Genomic DNA, 17,976 nt, shown 5'->3' with positions numbered 1-17,976 from the left:
GTAACAACAGAAGCTGGCATAGGTGGGCAGGATCACCCAGAACTCCCAGATGGACAGGAATAGTGTTGGGAATTCTTGCAGGGAGACTTGTTTGAGCATCCATGACATATGAGACGCCAGTGGCCAACTGTACCCAACAAGCTTCACCTATAACAAAAAAAATTTCAGCGGACTGACCCCTTTTGCTTGCCTCGATTTCTAACTATACCTAAAAAAAAAAAAAAAAAACATTTTGGGGTGATCTTTTTTACCATCTCATGCATGAATGAAATGAAAACGTAATGCCGTACACAGAAGGCTTTTTATCTAAATGCATAAAATGCCTTAGGATAAAAAAACCTACTGACTTTACAACCCCTTAAACTCCCAAAGGGGAGTTTGTTTTATTTGAACACCCCCTCCCATTTTATTTTTGGGTCTCACCCCCTGCTGCCATTCTGGCTTAGGCCGGAATGATGTGTACCTAGTTCTGCCGCCTCCTGTGATATTAAATCACATCTTCCAGGAGGGGGTATGATTGGGCACACAGAGCAGCCATGGGGCGTGCCATTAGTAACTGGCTGCCTGCACCCAGAAGAGGCAACCAGGTGAGCCAGACCAGAGGACTGGAGGACCAGATAGCGGCATGGGACCCTGTGTATGTTTTCCAAACTGCGTATCGCAGTGGGACAACGCTGGGTTTGCTGTTGTGAGTATATGTTTTGAAAATGGGAAGGGGGAGTTAAGTACCGCTTTAAGCTGGCCATACACCAGTAGAATTTTGTTCAAAAATTTTAGTTTTCTGTATGTTCATTAGATTTTCTAATGGTGGGGTCAAGTTGACATTTGTTCTTGACCATAGTGACAAGCAATTTTTGAGAAGGAGAATGGCAATTTTTTTTTTGTAGGGTCAAGTCGACGTTTGTTCTTGACCATAGTGACAAGCAATTTTTGAGGAGCACAATGGCAAATTTTTTCTATATGAATGTGGTTATTGTCCAGGAAAAATCTCACACATTGTAATGAAGAAGGTAAGGTAGGGGGTTTTGGGACTTTAAGGGTGCTCAAAAACAATGGACAAAAGAAAAAGCAACAAAAAAGCCAATAGAGATGCTAATCTATATTAAACATGTATAAATGTATTTATTACAAAATAAAAGTTTAATATATATTAGCATCTCTTTTGGCTTTTTTATTGTTTTTTCTTTCGTCCATTGTTTTGGAGCACCCTTAAAGTCCCACAACCCCCTACCTTCTACTTATACATGGGGATGTTGGTGCTCTAGTTATATGTGATTGGTCCCATTCATGAAAACCTTTGCATTCACGTTACTTCTACCTTCTACTTATACATGGGGATGTTGGTGCTCAAGTTAAATGTGATTGGTCCCATCCATGAAAACCTTTGCATTCGCATTACTTCTACCTTGGGATGTTGGTGCTCTAGTTAAATGTAATTGGTCCCATCCATGAAAACCTTTGCATTCACATTACTTCTACCTTCTACTTATACATGGGGATGTTGGTGCTCTAGTTAAATGTGATTGGTCCCATCCATAAAAACCTTTGCATTCACATTGTAATGAAACCAATTTAATACATCTGGGATTCCATTCAAATAGCAGGAAACATTTTTAGGGGCTTTCAAGCGAACTTAGTTGACTCAATGATGGAAAGATAGGATGTTCTGAGGAGCAATTTTTCTACAAATATTCAAATGAAAAATTAACAGTATATGGTCAACTTTAGTTCAGAAGATCTTGAGGCCTAACATTCAGGCAGAGCTGGCCGTCACATCTAATGAGCTTCAGAAAAGACCAAGTGACTAATATCTCGGCCAATCCCAGAATCACCTTTTTCTTTTCAAATGTTTTCAGCACTTCCAGTCACTTTTATTGCAGTAGTGGGGTTAATTTTCCATTGGAATATGAGTGAATTTTAAAATGGAACAATAAGGAAACTCTTCACATGCTCTCCACTCCGTAGTAGAGATTGTTATGAGGACAGTGTCCAAGTAAAACAATTAGGTTCCATAATAATAATAATCTACAACTGTACATGTAGCTGTGCCAAGCACAATACCTTTTAACAACATCCTGGCCGGGCAGCTGCCATGATAACAGATAGATATGATGGTTGTGGGGAGGGGGCTTCTGTTTTCCAGGCCTCGAGCCTCTGAACTTGTGAACTTTCGCACAGGTCGTGTTTGGTGTTACATTTTATCACCCAGTTCTAGAGTCATGGTGCTAGAGGTAGTTTAAGCTCTAGAGAACAAGTCTCATGACATCCATTCTTTGCTGATGTACACTTTGTTTTCTCTTTCCTCTTCCCCTTTTCCTCTCTCTTCCCCCACCCCCTTTTTTTCTTTCATTTTGAACCTCCAATTTTGCCATGAAGCTTTCTCTGAAGTTGGTAAGAACTGTTTTGGCACAAGCCCACACTCACATGTTTTTCTCTTGAGGCACAACCAGACACAAATTCTTTTCCAAAATTATTTTCCAAAATTTTTTTCCAAAATAATTTTTCTTGTTTTTATATTTAGAAAAGGGGTTCAAAGCAACATAATTTTACTTTGTGGCTAAACTCTGGAACAAAGTGGCTTTGATGCCAATACCAATCAGTCTCCAAATTACCTTTATTTAGGGTAGGGAAGAGGGTGTGATTGGTGATCCTTCTCTAGTTTTCCTGGATAGTTTTCTTTTCCCTATGGACTTGTACAAAGGTACTGAGCTATGAGGCATGGAAATTGTATCCATGTGTCCCCTAGTCACGTGTACATGTGAAATCATATTTTCTACATATATAAAGCACCTTCCAAACCACTAGATGTACACACATAACCCATGAAGCCATTAGGATTTTTTATTGGATCTTTAGATTGGAAGGTTATCGACAGCAGCGAAAACATAATTATACCCAACTGTGCTGTCAAACTGACAGCAGGGCTTACATCACACAATTGTGGCCTCTACATCCCATCCTTGTACATAGAGATGCCTCCAGTATTCTCTACTGTTATTGGGGTACATGATAGGAAACTACAGTCTTAGGTTGACCATACAGGTTGCAAATTTCATTGCATGATTCCCCCATCAACACAGACAGTGTTGACAGGGGAATCAGCAATGGTCTTCTCCCGGAGGAAGGGACCGTCCCTGCTGGGAGAAGACAGTGATTATTGCCAGTGGCTATAGCAGCCGCTAGCGATATTTACAAGAGAATCCTTAAGGCTGGTTGTACCAAGAGCGATCAACTTGGTACATTTAGCTTGCCCATTAAGGGTTAGAATCTTGGCCGGTTCCTGCTTTACTGGCCGCAATTTGAACTGTGTATGGCCCGGCCTTAAGCTGGTCGTAGATGGTTTAATATTTTTTGTTCAGCCCACTGTTAGAATACACTTGTCCATTTGACAGAAGCCATTCTAATAATTGACTTCTTTCGAACGGGGATGGCCATAAGCAGGTTGAAACTCAGCCGGTCCCTGCTGAACCAGACGAACTTTGATGTCTATGGCTAACTTAAATCCCACAAACAAACTGTAGTAACACCTCCATCTGGGCAGAACGGGATCAATTAAACTTGACTAAGCCTGCAACATTCTGCCAGTAGGAGACTTTTATGTTCTTTAGAAGGACCTTCCAATTGTTTGTGTTCTTCTGTCTAATTAGGCTATCAGATGGAGGATTTTATGTATCCTACTGCTGCCACTACACCACTGAAGCCAGCATATATATGCTCTTCCTTCTGTGTATTTTTTCCTACTAAGTGATGCAGCATTAGTTAAAATGCCCTATGACGAGTCTGTTCCAGCAGCCTGGATGTTCAGTGGTCTGGGATAAAGAGAAATCAGCTGCACACCGCCACAGGACTGATGCAAAAGAATTCCTTTAATGTCTTCACAGTCAGGAAAGCAAGACAGGATCAACTATTGACGCGTTTCACACGCAAGCTCGTTTGGCTGTACTTCTCCTATGGATTACATGAGTGTAGTTCCTTTTGCACTCCTGTAACCCTTTTTCAGCAGAGAGTGGTCTGAAGTCCACTCTCTGCTGACGTCACAGGGTCGGTCCAGGCTAGGGTGTCATCACGACCACATGCCTGGCCCGGCACCCCTGTCAGTAAGTCGCTGAGAGCCTGAGCCAGCCGCTCCCACCCCCTCTGCAGCCCAGCGCTCCAGTGAGCGAGGAGGGGATAGAGCAGAGAGCCGCCGACTGGCAGTCAGCAGCTCTCTGCTCGGGGAGCTGTGAGAACTGAGCGATCAGCAGTGTTTGATTACTCGGTTCTCAGTGTTAGAGGTGTCGGGGGACAGATGCAGCATCGGATCAATGCTGCATCCACCTAGGTAAGTATTAATAAAAAATAACCCATACATCTCTTTTAAATCACATGCTCAATCATAGCCAAGCCATGATTAAGCATGTGATTTAGGTGTGAAACATGTCAACAGTTTGTCCTGTTTTGCTTTCCTGAGTGTGAAGACATTTAATGAATTCTTTTACATCAGTCCTGCGGGGGTGTGCGTCAAATTTCTCTTTATGGGGAGCCGGGGCGGGCGCCCACGCTGAACTGTTATCAAGCATTCACCTGAGTAGTATACACACCTTATGTAGGGGAGGGGGGCAGGGGGGACCACAGTAGTCCCCCCTGCCCCCCTCCCCTACACAACTCTACAAATAAAGTGGAATTCCAGTCAAAATCTTAAGTCTAAAACTACTCCAACCCCCCTTCTAAGCCTGGTTTACCTACCCTGTAAAAGAAAAAATGTATATACCCATCTATTCTGAAGCAGCTCCAGTCTGGTCACAAGACTGGGCCCCAGTGCTGGCATCAGTGTGGAGGAGAGGCAGTGACAAGGGCTGCAGAGCCTGGGCGGTGATGGCATCATTTAGGCTTACTATGGGGCAGCCATTGTAGAATGTCCCTCCTCTACACTGAAGCTGGCACTGGGACTTGATCATATATCCGGACTGGAAGGGCTTCAGAATAGGTAAATGTAGACCTCTCTTCTTTCATAGGGTAGATAGAATAGTTTTAGAATGGGGGTTGGAGTATATTTAGACTTAGTTTGAACTTGACTGGAATGTATATACCCATCTTTTCTGAATCAGCTCCAATCTGGTCACAAGATCGAGTCCCAGTGCCGATGTCAGTGTGGAGGAGAGGCAGTGACAAGGCTGCAGAGCCTGGGCGGTGATGGCATCACTCATAGGCTTACACTGGGACTTGATCACGTGTTCGGACTGGAGGGGCTTCAGAATAGGTAAATGTAGACATCTCTTCTTTTATAGGGTAGATAGAATAGTCTTAGAATGGGGGTTGGAGTATATGTCCCAGTGCCGATGTCAGTGTGGAGGAGAGGCAGTGACATGGCTGCAGAGCCTGGGCGGTGATGGCATCACCCGTAGGCTTACTATGGGGCAGCCATTGTAGACTGTCCCTCCTCTACACTGAAGCTGGCGCTGGGACTTGATCACGTGTTCGGACTGGAGGGACTTCTGAATAGGTAAATGTAGACTTTTCTTCTTTTATAGGGAAGATAGAGTTGTCTTAGATTTGGGGTTGGAATATATTTAGACTTAGTTTGAATTTGACTGGAATGTATATACCCATCTATTCTGAAGCAGCTCTAATCTGGTCACAAGATCGAGTCCCAGTGCCGATGTTAGTGTGGAGGAGAGGCAGTGACAAGGCTGCAGAGCCTGGGCGGTGATGGCATCACTCATAGGCTTACTATGGGGCAGCCATTGTAGAATGTCCCTCCTCTACACTGAAGTTGGGACTGGGACTTGATCACGTATTCGGACTGGAGGGGCTTTAGAATAGGTAAATGTAGACATCTCTTCTTTTATAGAGTAGATAGAATAGTCTTAGAATCGGGGTTTGAGTATATTTAGACTTAGTTTGAATTTGACTGGAATTCCACTTTAACAGTATTCTAGACCCCCCCCCAGGCAGTGTGGAAAGGTGGGTGTCAGACCAGCTCACTGCTTGTGCGAAAGGAGCAGTTCAACTCTCCAACGTGCATCAGCATTTTACCCTTTGCTGCATCACTTACTATGTAAAAACACAAAGAAGAGCATATTTATTCATGTATATGAAACCTGACTATATTACAGTAATACATTTGAGGCTTCGGTTGGGTTTTAGGCTACCACCTAGGGTTGCCGAAGGCTACCATTTTTCATATAACAGGAGCACCAGAAGGTTTTCAGATTCAACTACCTTTTAGTACTTCTCCATAAATCTTAAGATTTTAACAAATGTTATAGATTGTGTTCCCACGGCACTATTTTCAGGCAGCCCACTGCTCTCCAGCCATGGTGGAACTTCAGGTCGTATAAGACTATGTCCATCTAGGGAGTTCCTTCTCCTTTGACCCCTAATTTATGACAAAATTTCTGTTTGTGCCTCCGGAGATGGTCCTCACTTCATCCATAGACTGCATGCGTTTTTCATTTTTGTGTGCGTGTGCTTCTTCCTTTCCGGGTGTTACAAAATTGTGTGTGATCCTTCGTCATGTGATCCCTTGGGTATCTTTGTGGTTCTACGCTGTCTAAACTTCTAGCCAAATCTCACAAGTATTAAGGTGTTCAAATCCCTTCTTGAAATAATCTACTGAGTGATTTAAAATCATTAACTGTATTTGTATTTTTGCTGTGATTACTTTGGACCAACCTCCGAGATGTTTAATATAACAATGTATTTAAAATGTTTGACATGACTTCTTGGTTTCAGAAGCACCATTCATAGCCAATGGAATCAGCAATTTTTGTGGGTTCTGCCTATCTCAGTTTGCAAGGACCTAGTGCCACCACTGAGTTTTGATGAGCAAATATCCAATCCTGAGATTGACTCTAATGGTCCTTTGATACTTCTGATGACAATTAGACAGAACACATTCGGAGATTGCCATGAATGGCTAAAGCCCCGTACACACGCGTTGATAATTGGCCGAGAATCTTCGGCCAACGTCCGATCGGCCGATTTTTGGCTTATTAGTATGATGCTTCCGACAACCGACTCCGATTTTTCGGCCGAAAAAATCTGGTGTGCAGGCTATAAAATTTTTGTTGGACGTCAACACAACGGCCGATTTTCGTGCAGTCAGTACAGATTTTGGCAGACAAAAATCTCATGAGCAAGACTGGGCATGCTCAGAGAAGAAAAAACACACGGAAAGTAAACCAACACATGACATCGCTTCTGAAGTAGATTTTTGTTGGCCGAGAAAATTCGTGTGCAGTCTAGGCACATTCCAACCAACAAAACACCACTCTGGACAAAAGTCGGACGATCGGTCGGCCGATTATCGTTGCGTGTGTACGAGGCATTAGTCTGTAGGTCAGGCTGCTCACAGCAGGGCAGGAGATCAATTAGAGCAGTGGTCCTCCACTCCGGTCCTCGGGGCCCACTAACAGGCCAGGTTTTAAGTATTACCTTGGGGAGATGCAGACTAGAATACTGCAATCACTGAGCAGCAAATGAGATCACCTGTGATGTAATTTAGCTATCTTGCAAACCTGGCCTGTTAGTGGACCCCGAGGACCAGAGTTGAGGACCACTGAATTAGAGGACCTGATCTGCTCTTATTTGGGAAGGTTTGCACCAAATCATGAACCCCACCCACAAAATGATAACCCCTCCTCTGTATATACGACAGGTGCACTTTACTATTGGCTTAAAGCGAATCTTCACTGCATCTGTGCACCACAAACCAAAAACATTATTAATTTTTAATATTCAAAGCAAACTATCCCATCCATTCATGTCTCCATACTTTATTTTGTTTTAGAAATCACTTTGAAAAACACCCCCCTAGCCACTTGCCGACCGCCGCACGTCTATTTACTGCGGCGGTCAGCCCCGTACAGGCAAAGTGACGTAGTACTACGTTGCTCACCTACGAGCCTCTAGGGGGCGAGTCATAGTCATGACATCACCTCCGGGTTTTTACATGGAGACCCGATCAGAGCCAAATGCGGCTTTGATCGGGTCTTCGGCGGCCGTGCAGGCTGGTTGCCAGGGTCTCCCGGTGGGATGGGAGACCCGGGTGAGCCGCGGAAGGCAGCGGGATGGGGGGGCGTCCCCTCTCGCTCCTTGTAATGACAGCTGAGCGGCTTCTCAGCCGCATCGGTTGTCATTACAAGACAGCCGACTGTTGGCTATGGACGCCGGTATCGGGGTGATACCTCTAGCTGCAGACATCACTCCGGTACAAGCACTTTCCCGAAATATCGGCAATATTGGTAATCTCCGGGGGCCGATTCCAATATATCGGGGAAAGTGCAGATCGGCCCTCGATATATTGGCTTTGCCCATAATCAATCGATCCCTACTGTAAACCTCACTGGGATATGTGTGAAGCCAGCCTTAAAAGAATATATAATCCCTTCTTGTCTAAGGCTACGTTCACATATGGGCGTAACGGATCGCGGGCAGAATCGCGGTGATCATTGCAAATCGCAGAACGCCTGTGCGTTGCCCGTGATTTGCAATGGCACCCCAAACGCTGTGCGATGTTGCCGCGATTTCCGCCCGCCGAATCGTGGTAACATCGCGCAAATAAAATTGCGGGACGTTTGGGGTGCGATTTGCAATGATTTCCGGATCGCGGGCAGAATCGTGGTGATTCTGCCCACGATCCGCTACGCCCACATGTGAACATAGCCTTAATGAAGATGGCGTGCAATAATTATTCTCTGCCGCCATGCCACATTTCCCCTCTGCCCAGCGTTCTCATTGGTGGATTGGCTAGTTGTTGGGCAGCTGTTATTTCAGCACCAACCTGGGATTTTCTTCTCCTGCCTGTGCGATGAAAGAGCAGATGCCAGGGCACAGCGAGGGCACCTAGGAGTAGGCAGGCGTGCTGTCAGATGGAATGCGGTGGGAGCTGACCAGCGACAGATCTGACATCGCTGGGAAATGTCACTATAGTAGTAGAGGATCAGATACGGTTCAAGCTCAGGCTTTTTGCATCTCAAAGCCGCAGAGTGCCTACCTCTTATCACAAGCACAATCATGCCAACTTGTTTCATTGATTGTATGTGGTTATAGATCGGCTGGGTGTTTTATAGGGCTCCAGTTTTCCTTTGGCAGTCAGCTTAATGATAAAACAAAGGCATTGTTCTCTGCTTTGTGTCTAGAAAGGAGAGACCTGTGTGGGTGCGCAAATGAAAGGCAGCCCTAGAGAAGGCAAAGTGCACCATCTAGTGGTGAACAAGCTTATTACAGGCCAATCCTGTTCTCCTTAAGATTTAATAGCAGCCCATATGTCCATTTAACGAGGCAAGGGTAAAAGCTTAGCATTCCATTTCATTCAATAAGTAATCATCTTTGAAGTGTACCTGTACAAAACCTGATCAATCAGACCTCACCACGTGACATAAAACAGGATTCTGTGCACATCTATTTATATACAGTATCTCACAAAAGTAAGTACACCCCTCACATTTTTGTAAATATATTATGTGATAGACCAACACAAATTGGCACATAAATGTGAAGTGGTAGGAAAATGATAAATGGTTTTCGAAACTTTTTACAAATACAGTATCTCACAAAAGTGAGTACACCCCTCACATTTTTGTAAATATTTTATTCTATCTTTTCATGTGACAATACTGAAGAAATAACACTTTGCTACAATGTAAAGTAGTGAGTGTACAGCTTGTATAACAGTGTAAATTTGCTGTCCCCTCAAAATAACTCAACACACAGCCATTAATGTCTAAACCGCTGGCAACAAAAGTGAGTTCACCCCTAAGTGAAAAAAGTCTAAATTGGGCCCAAAGTGTTAATATTTTGTGTGGCCACCATTATTTTCCAGCACTGCCTTAACCCTCTTGGGCATGGAGTTCACCAGAGCTTCACAGGTTGCCACTGGAGTTCTCTTCCACTCCTCCATGATGACATCACAGAGCTGGTGGATGTTAGAGACCTTGCGCTCCTCCACCTTCCATTTGAGGATTCCCACAGATGCTCAATAGGGTTTAGGTCTGGAGACATTCTTGGCCAGTCCACCACCTTTACCCTCAGCTTCTTTAGCAAGGCAGTGGTCGTCTTGGAGGTGTGTTTGGGGTCATTATTATGTTGGAATACTGCCCTGCGGCCCAGTCTCTGAAGGGAGGGGATCATGCTCTGCTTCAGTATGTCACAGTACATGTTGGCATTCATGGTTCCCTCAATGAACTGTAGCTCCCCAGTGCCGGCAGCACTCATGCAGCTCCAGACCATGACACTCCCACCACCATGCTCGACTGTAGGCAAGACACACTTGTCTTTGTACTCCTCACCTGGTTGCCATCACACACGCTTGACACCATCTGAACCAAATAAGTTTATCTAGGTCTCATCAGACCACAGGACACGGTTCCAGTAATCCATGTCCTTAGTCTGCTTGTCTTCAGCAAACTGTTTGTGGGCTTTCTTGTGCATCATCATTAGAAGAGGCTTCCTTCTGGGACGACTGCCATGCAGACCAATATGATGCAGTGTGCGGCGTATGGTCTGAGCACTGACAGGCTGATCCCCCCCACCCCTTCAACATCTGCAGCAATGCTGGCAGCACTCATACATCTATTTCCCAAAGACAACCTCTGGAAATGACGCTGAGCATGTGCACTCATCTTCTTTGGTCGACCATGGTGAGGCCTGTTCTGAGTGGAACCTGTCCTGTTAAACCGCTGTATGGTCCTGGCCACCATGCTGCAGCTCAGTTTCAGGGTCTTGGCAATCTTCTTATAGCCTAGGCCATCTTTATGTAGAGCAACAATTCTTTTTTTAAGATCCTCACAGAGTTCTTTGCAATGAGGTGCCATGTTGAACTTCCAGTGATCAGTATGTGAGAGTGAGAGTGATAACACCAAATTTAACACAGCTGCTCCCCATTCACACCTGAGACCTTGTAACCCTAATGAGTCACATGACACCGGGGAGGGGAAATGGCTAATTGGGCCCAATTTGGACATTTTCACTTAGGGGTGTACTCACTTTTGTTACCAGCGGTTTAGACATTAATGGCTGTGTTTGAGTTATTTTGAGGGGACAGCAAATTTACACTGTTATACAAGCTGTACACTCACTACTTTACATTGTAGCAAAGTGTCATTTCTTCAGTGTTGTCACATGAAAAGATAGAATAAAATATTTACAAAAGTGTTAGGGGTGTACTCACTTTTGTGAGATACTGTACTACAAGCAGCAGATGTTAAGTCCTTGGTCTGGTTACTGTTTTTCCACTTCTGGACCAGAAGGTTTTACCCAGTTTATGACCAGGCCATTTTTTGCTCTACAGCATTAATTTACTTTAACTGACAATTGCGTGGTCATGCGACGCTGTACCCAAAAAACATTTGTGTAATTTTTTTCACCCACAAATAGAGCTTTCTTTTGGTGGTATTTAATCACTTTTTGTGGTTTTATTTTTTTTTTTACTAATAATGGCGACGGTCAGTGAATTTTAGCGGGACTGCGACATTTGCACTGGACATCTAACTGACACTAAAATAATCTGGTTGCATAAGTGTGCACACCCTCTTATAACTGGTGATGTAGCTGTTTTCAAAATTAAGCAATCATATTCAAACTCATGGTAAACAGTAGTCAGTACAGAAGCTGCCATCATTTAAAGTGCCTCTGATTAACCCCAAATAACGTTCAGCTGTTCTAGTAGGTCTTTCCTGACATTTTCTTAGTCACAGCAAAAAGCCATGGTCCTCCCGAGAGCTTCCGAAGCATCAGAGGTTATCAGTCAGGAGAAGGGTACAAAAGAATTTCCAGGGCATTAGATATACCATGGACACAGTGAAGACAGTCATCATCAAGTGGAGAAAATATGGCACAACAGTGACATCACCAAGAACTGGATGTCCCTCCAAAATTGACGAGAAGAAAACTGGTCAGGGAGGCTGCCAAGAGGCCTACAGCAACATTAAATGAGCTGCAGGAATGTCTTGCAAGTACTGGCTGTGTGGTACATGTGACAACAATCTCCCGTATTCTTCATATGTCTGGGCTATGGGGAAGAGTGGCAAGACGGGAAGCCTTTTTTTTACCAAGAAAAACATCCAAGCCAGCTAAATTGTGCAAAAACACATCCCAAGTCTCCCAAAAGCATGTCGGAAAATGTGTTATGGCCTGAAGAAACCAAGGTTGAACTTTTTGGCCATAATTCCAAACAAGATGTTTGGCATAAAAACAACACTGCACATCACCAAAAGAATACCATACCCACTGTGAAGCATGGTGGTGGCAGTATCATGCTTTGGGGTTGTTTTTCTTCAGCTGGAACACAGGCCTTAGTCAAGGTAGAGGGAATTACGAACAGTTCCAAATACCAGTCAATATTGGCACAAAACCTTCAGGCTTCTGCTAGAAAGCTGAACATGAAGAGGAACTTCATTTTTCAGCATGACAACGACCCAAAGGATACATCCAAATCAACAAAGGAATGGCTTCACCAGAGGAAGATTAAAGTTTTGGAATGGCCCAGCCAGAGCCCAGACCTGAATCCCTTTGAAAATCTGTGGGGGGGATCTGAGGAGGGCTGTGCACAGGAGATACCCTTACAATCTGACAGATTTGGAGTGTTTTTGCAAAGAAGTCCGGATGTGCCATGCTGATAGACTCATACCCAAAATGACTGAGTGCTGTAGTAAAATCAAAAGGTTTTTAACAAAGTATTAGTTTAAGGGTGTGCACACTTATGCAACATATTATTTTAGCTTTTTATGTTTACTTCCCTCCACCTAAAAGATTTCAATTTGTTGTTCAACTGAGTTGTACAGTTTATAGGTCGCATTAAAGGTGGAAAAAGTTCTGAAATAAATTTATCTTTGTTAATTTTTTTTTTTTGTTACATCACAGAAAATTGATATTTTACAGGGGTGTGTAGACTTTTTATATCCACTGCACAAACGTAAACGCACGTCTGAAAAAGTCGATTGCGGTATACATTACATATCGCCACGCACGCCGAAATGAGAGCAATATTTCTACCACCAGACCTCCTTTGTAACGCTAAACTGATGACCTATAGTACCTGTTAAAGGGTCGCTTATAGAAAATACACTAAATTACCAAAAGTATTGGGACGCCTGCCTTTACACGCACATGAACTTTAATGGCATCCCAGTCTTAGTCCGTAGGGTTCAATATTGAGTTGGCCCACCCTTTGCAGCTATAACAGCTTCAACTCTTCTGGGAAGGCTGTCCACAAGGTTTAGGAGTGTTTCTATGGAAATTTTTGACCATTCTTCCAGAAGCACATTTGTGAGGTCAGGCACTGATGTGGACAAGACGGCCTGGCTCGCAGTCTCGCTCAAATTTATCCCAAAGGTGTTCAATCGGGTAGAGGCCAGTCAAGTTCCTCCACCCCAAACTCACTCATCCATGACTTTATGGACCTTGCTTTGTGCACTGGTGCGCAGTCATGTTGGAACAGGAAGGGGCCATCCCTAAACTGTTCCCATCAAGTTGGGAGCATGAAATTGTTCAAAATGTCTTGGTATGCTGACTCCTTAAGAATTCCCTTCACTGGAACTTAGGGGTCAAGCCAAACTCCTAAAAATAACCCCATACTATATTCCCCCCTCCACCAAATGATTTGCACCAGCACACAAAGCAAGGTCCATAAAGATATGGATGAGCAAGTTTGGGGTGGAAGAACTTGACTGGCCTGACCTCAACCCGATGGAACACCTTTGCATGGTATCCGTTTGATATGCTATTTTACCATCATTGTATTTTTCAATAAATTTGTATAACTTTTATCCAACAGTTTGGTGTGTTGTGCTTCATCTAAAGTCCCAAGGGCTAATTTTTGTGTTTTTATGATCCCTTAATTTGCAGGGATTACCTCTCACCTCCTGTTTGGCTATGGAACAGGTAGTGAGGGGAAATCTCCCCAATGGGACACAGATGGCGAAAAAAGTTATAACCCTCCCTTGCTCTATCCAAAATGGAAAAAAGTTTTGCCTATAGTTTTGCCTACTTTAACTTCAAAGCTCCATAGGGAATACTATTACATAAACCGAGTCATGAGTGGTCCTCTAAGAACACATAGATATATCACATGTAGAAAGAGCTGTAAGAGCCGGTTCACACTACTCCGACTTGTCAGGCGACTTGGTCGCCTGACAAGTAGCGCTCCATGCTGTGCAATGGAACCGTTCTAATCAGAGTGACTCAAGTCGCTCTGACTTAGAAAAAAGTTCCTGCACTACTTTTTGGTGAAGTCGGAGCGACTTGCATTGACTTCTATAATGAGAAGTCGTTTGCAAGCCGCGATGAAGTCGTGCTGCACGGGCGACTTCAAACTCGGGGCAACTTTGAGTCGTGGTAGTGTGAACCGGCTCTAAATGTGAACTCAGTGGTGTAAATTGAAGAAGACAATTCCAAATTAGGAATGCAGTGAAGGTTTTATGCATACAAACGTGCCATATTTCCAACTTTTTGGCACTAATAATAGTATCCCGTAATTGGAATTCTCATTGCCCTTTGCGATGTAAAGCTTTGGTGTAGGGAATCGCTAGCCTGTGGTGGTGTGAAATTCATTTTTCATTTGTTTTTTTTTTTTGTCCTCCTCCTTTATTTGGCATGTGATGCATGATCCTAGCTAGTGCATGCCATTGGAGCAGATGGTGAACGTGACCTTATAGTGTTTTGGTTTCCACCAGGGGGCGACACCGGAGGACTTCAGCAACCTGCCACCGGAACAGAGGCGGAAAAAGCTGCAGCAAAAGGTTGACGAGCTAAATAAAGACATCCAGAAAGAGATCGATCAGAGGTAAGGAATGCCTCGGCCAGCTTGGGTCCATTTTTATAAAGAAGTCAAAGAGATGCACAGGGACCCTGAGTCTAAAACAGAATATGTAATAAAAAAGAAAAAAAATTTACTGGGATGTAGATGAGGGGGAAAGTGGGAACTAGGGAAGGCAAAATATAAGCAAAAGTGGTAGAGTAGAAGTTCACCTTTGGAACCGTGTTGCATGTTCCACCCATATTCATGTTCCAGCTCCTGCATCCGATCCCCCCTCTCTGTAACAGCAGGCAGGGGATCTTCTCCCCGCACTCACTGTCACAATTTAAAAACACAGCTTTGTCATTCATTTACAGTTTCCTATGAATTAATGCCTACAAGTACCATCAACCACTGCGGCTGACTGCTTGTAGTTCTCAATGACATGTGAGGGTGCTGGTATGCGCTCCAGTAGTCCATTGATTTTTCCTGCCATTCAGTAACTGCCTGCCCGTAGGAGGTATGAGCAGACAGCTTACTGATTGTCTGCAGGATCCAGGCATTTCACCCACAATCTGCTGATCGCAGCTGCAATTCCTTACAGTCTGCAGTGAAAAAAATTAATAAATGTATATTTTGCAAAAAGATATGCATTTGACATTTTTTTGTAAAAGAATAACTTATCTTTTAACGCAGCCAAAATCACACATGCACATTTCTCTTTCGTTCATTGATACACACAGCTTGTTCTTCTTAACCATTGGGTTATACTGCCCCCTACAGGAGTAGGACACTAGGCGGCAAAAAGCTTGACTACGCCTATGGGCAGTCCAAGAGGGTATACACCCACTCTCAGCTATTTTTTTTCTGCCTAGTCAGGAGTAAGGACCTAGTTCCTTGCTGGGATCGCTGGTCCTTGCAATTTTTTCTTTTTAAATGGAATTTTTTCCTATCTTTGTTATTTTTTTCCTGTGGGAATCTACAACCAATTGCCGGACTGGGCGACGGACTGGATAATCTTGATCCAGAGGGTCTCCCCAGTCTGGCCAGCGGGCGCGCGCAGGCCTCAGCTCCGCACTAGGTCGGGCGCGACATAGCCCCACTGGATGGGGGCTGGCCTGCGAGTTAAACATCTTGCGAGGGCGCATATGACCTGGCCTCGGCCTGAGTCGCAGCATTCCTCCTGGCCGACAGTCACCCACATTCCGATGGAGCGGTGGTCTGTCCAGAGCGGTGCCCACTCTATTCCTGGTATGGTAAGTAGCTGTCCCCCCTCTACTCCTGGAGGGTTTTGGGGTGTACGTGGGCCTTTCCTTGGGACGGTGGGACCCCTGGGTTCCCCTTCTTCCCCCCAGCCCCTCTAAACTTTCGGTGGTCACTGTGGGTCTTTCGCCCCCCACCCCCCCCTTCCATGGGTAAGGTTATGAGCTGGCTTTTGCCACATGCTCTAAAGGGGGGGCTTGTTGGAGTTGCTGCTGACCGAGTTTTTCCTGGTGCGCAACGGGAGGTTGAGCAGGGTTTCCTGTCACCCTGGGGGTTGGTGACTAGGGCAGAGATGTCCTCTGGGCTCCCTGTGGCAGCTGTGGGGCTGGGGAAGCAGATAATTTTGCATCCTTGGGTCCGCGCCTCACGTGGCCGTATCCGGCCACAAATTTAGGCAGCGGCTTTGCGGCCTACTGGTTGGAAACTATGTGGGGTGGCCCCTGGGAGAGTGTCTGAAGCCACTGCCTCCTGTTTAGGCATCCATCCTCCCCTCCGCTGCCCACAAACATTTTGGCCGTGGCTTGTCTTTTAAAGGGGCTATTTACTATTATGTTGGCCTCTATGGAGGGGCTCGGAGGGGGACCCCCTTGTCCCCTTTTTTGTTAAGTCCAGTAGGTGGTCCATTGGTGGGCCCTCAGTCGTCTTCCCCTTTGCGGGATCGCAGTCGGTGAACCCCCTCGATTGTTACATCAGATCCTGAAATTGTTTTGGCCACCGCAGACGTGAGTCACCCTGCTGGGTCTGCGTCCATGCACCCTGAGTGGTCAGATAGCGAGGATGATTCCTCTGCTCCTCCTAGCTGCGCACGAAAAGGCGCTGGTGGATTCACTGTTTGTGTCAGTGCGTGAAACTTTAAAAATGATGGTTGCGGCTGATGCTGCATTGGAGGTGCCCATCCCTTTCGGCACCCACAGGCCCTCCAAGCGGCAGGGGTGTTCGCCTTTCCACTTACTTTGACAACATTGTCACAAAACAGTGGGGTTATCCAAAACACAGTGGATCCCAAGCTTTTTTCCTTGCGGTATCCTTATGAAGATTAACTGCTTAAAAGGTGGACGATCCCACCAGACTCGTTGCTTTCTAGGTTGAATAAAGCTACCTTCATTTCAGTTGAGGAGTGCCCGGCCTTTGCAGATCCAGCTGATAGAAGGGCGGAGGCTCTGGCCCGCCATATGTTTGATGTGGCTGTTTCGGCCCTTAGGTCGGTATTTACTATTGCCCTGGTGTCGCAAACTCTGACCAAGTGGGCTAAACTTTTACGCCGGGACCTGGAGGGGAAACCGCTTCCCTCTGTCTTGCCGAGCTAGCCAATCAGTTGATCCAGGGGCTACAGTTTCTCTGCGATACTTCTTTTAATGCAGTTCCTTTGATTTCGAGGCTGTCTGTATCAGCAATGGTCCTTTGGCGTATTATCTGGCTAAAATGGTGGTTTGCAGACCAGACTTCTAAGAAGGACTTGTCTCATCTCCCTCTTGTAAATGATCGCCTGTTTGTAGCTTCCTTGGATGACATCATTAAGAGTCTCACAGGGGGGAAGAGCACTCTTCCTCCGCCTGCTACTAAGTGCAAGGAGCCCAGTCGTAGACGTGGGCCATTCTCCTCGGCTCATGAGAGGTCTTTTCATCCCTCAGGGTCTCAAGACAAGGGATCAAAAGTCAGGGCCTCCACCAAAGGTTGCAAGAGCACCTCGTCTGAATACATTAGTACAGTGGGGGGGGGGGGTCCTCTCCACCTCCCTTGTGTGGAAGGAGGAATCTGTTCAGTTTTTTTTAATCAGCCCGCTGATGGATCGAAAAAGCTGGCCCAGCTTTACTGTTTACCCAGTTCCATACCGCTGAACGTCATATGACATCCTGGGCTTTCAGAGGAGATATCTGAATCATGGGTGCAGCTGCAGGCATCATTCAGATATCTTTTTTTTTTTCTACTGGCGATTCCCTGCACAGTAAAAACAATCATAGCAGCAGTTCAGCCACTTGATTGTTTTTACAGCCGGT

At 45.1% G+C, this 17,976-nt stretch overlaps 1 protein-coding gene across 16 annotated transcripts in view; it reads left to right on the top strand.

The window, feature by feature from the left end:
* The window catches only part of FNBP1 (formin binding protein 1), a gene marked incomplete at its 3' end in the record, with an annotated part of 375,759 nt that overhangs the window by 333,049 nt on the left and 24,734 nt on the right, over positions 1-17,976 (top strand). For 9 of the 16 annotated variants that reach the window (XM_082263065.1, XM_082263071.1, XM_082263068.1 and 6 more), the window contains one exon: positions 14,637-14,764. In XM_082263065.1, the coding sequence (XP_082119191.1) occupies positions 14,637-14,764 (128 nt within the window). Of the gene's footprint in view, positions 1-2,376; positions 2,392-14,636; positions 14,765-17,976 lie in introns of all 16 variants that reach the window. The other 7 variants (XM_082263058.1, XM_082263069.1, XM_082263061.1 and 4 more) reach the window with 2 other exon arrangements.

Source organism: Pelophylax lessonae, assembly GCF_965119305.1.
Source record: "Pelophylax lessonae genome assembly, chromosome: 7".
NCBI classification, from domain to species: domain Eukaryota; kingdom Metazoa; phylum Chordata; class Amphibia; order Anura; family Ranidae; genus Pelophylax; species Pelophylax lessonae.
This window is presented reverse-complemented; position numbering and strand designations above follow the sequence as displayed.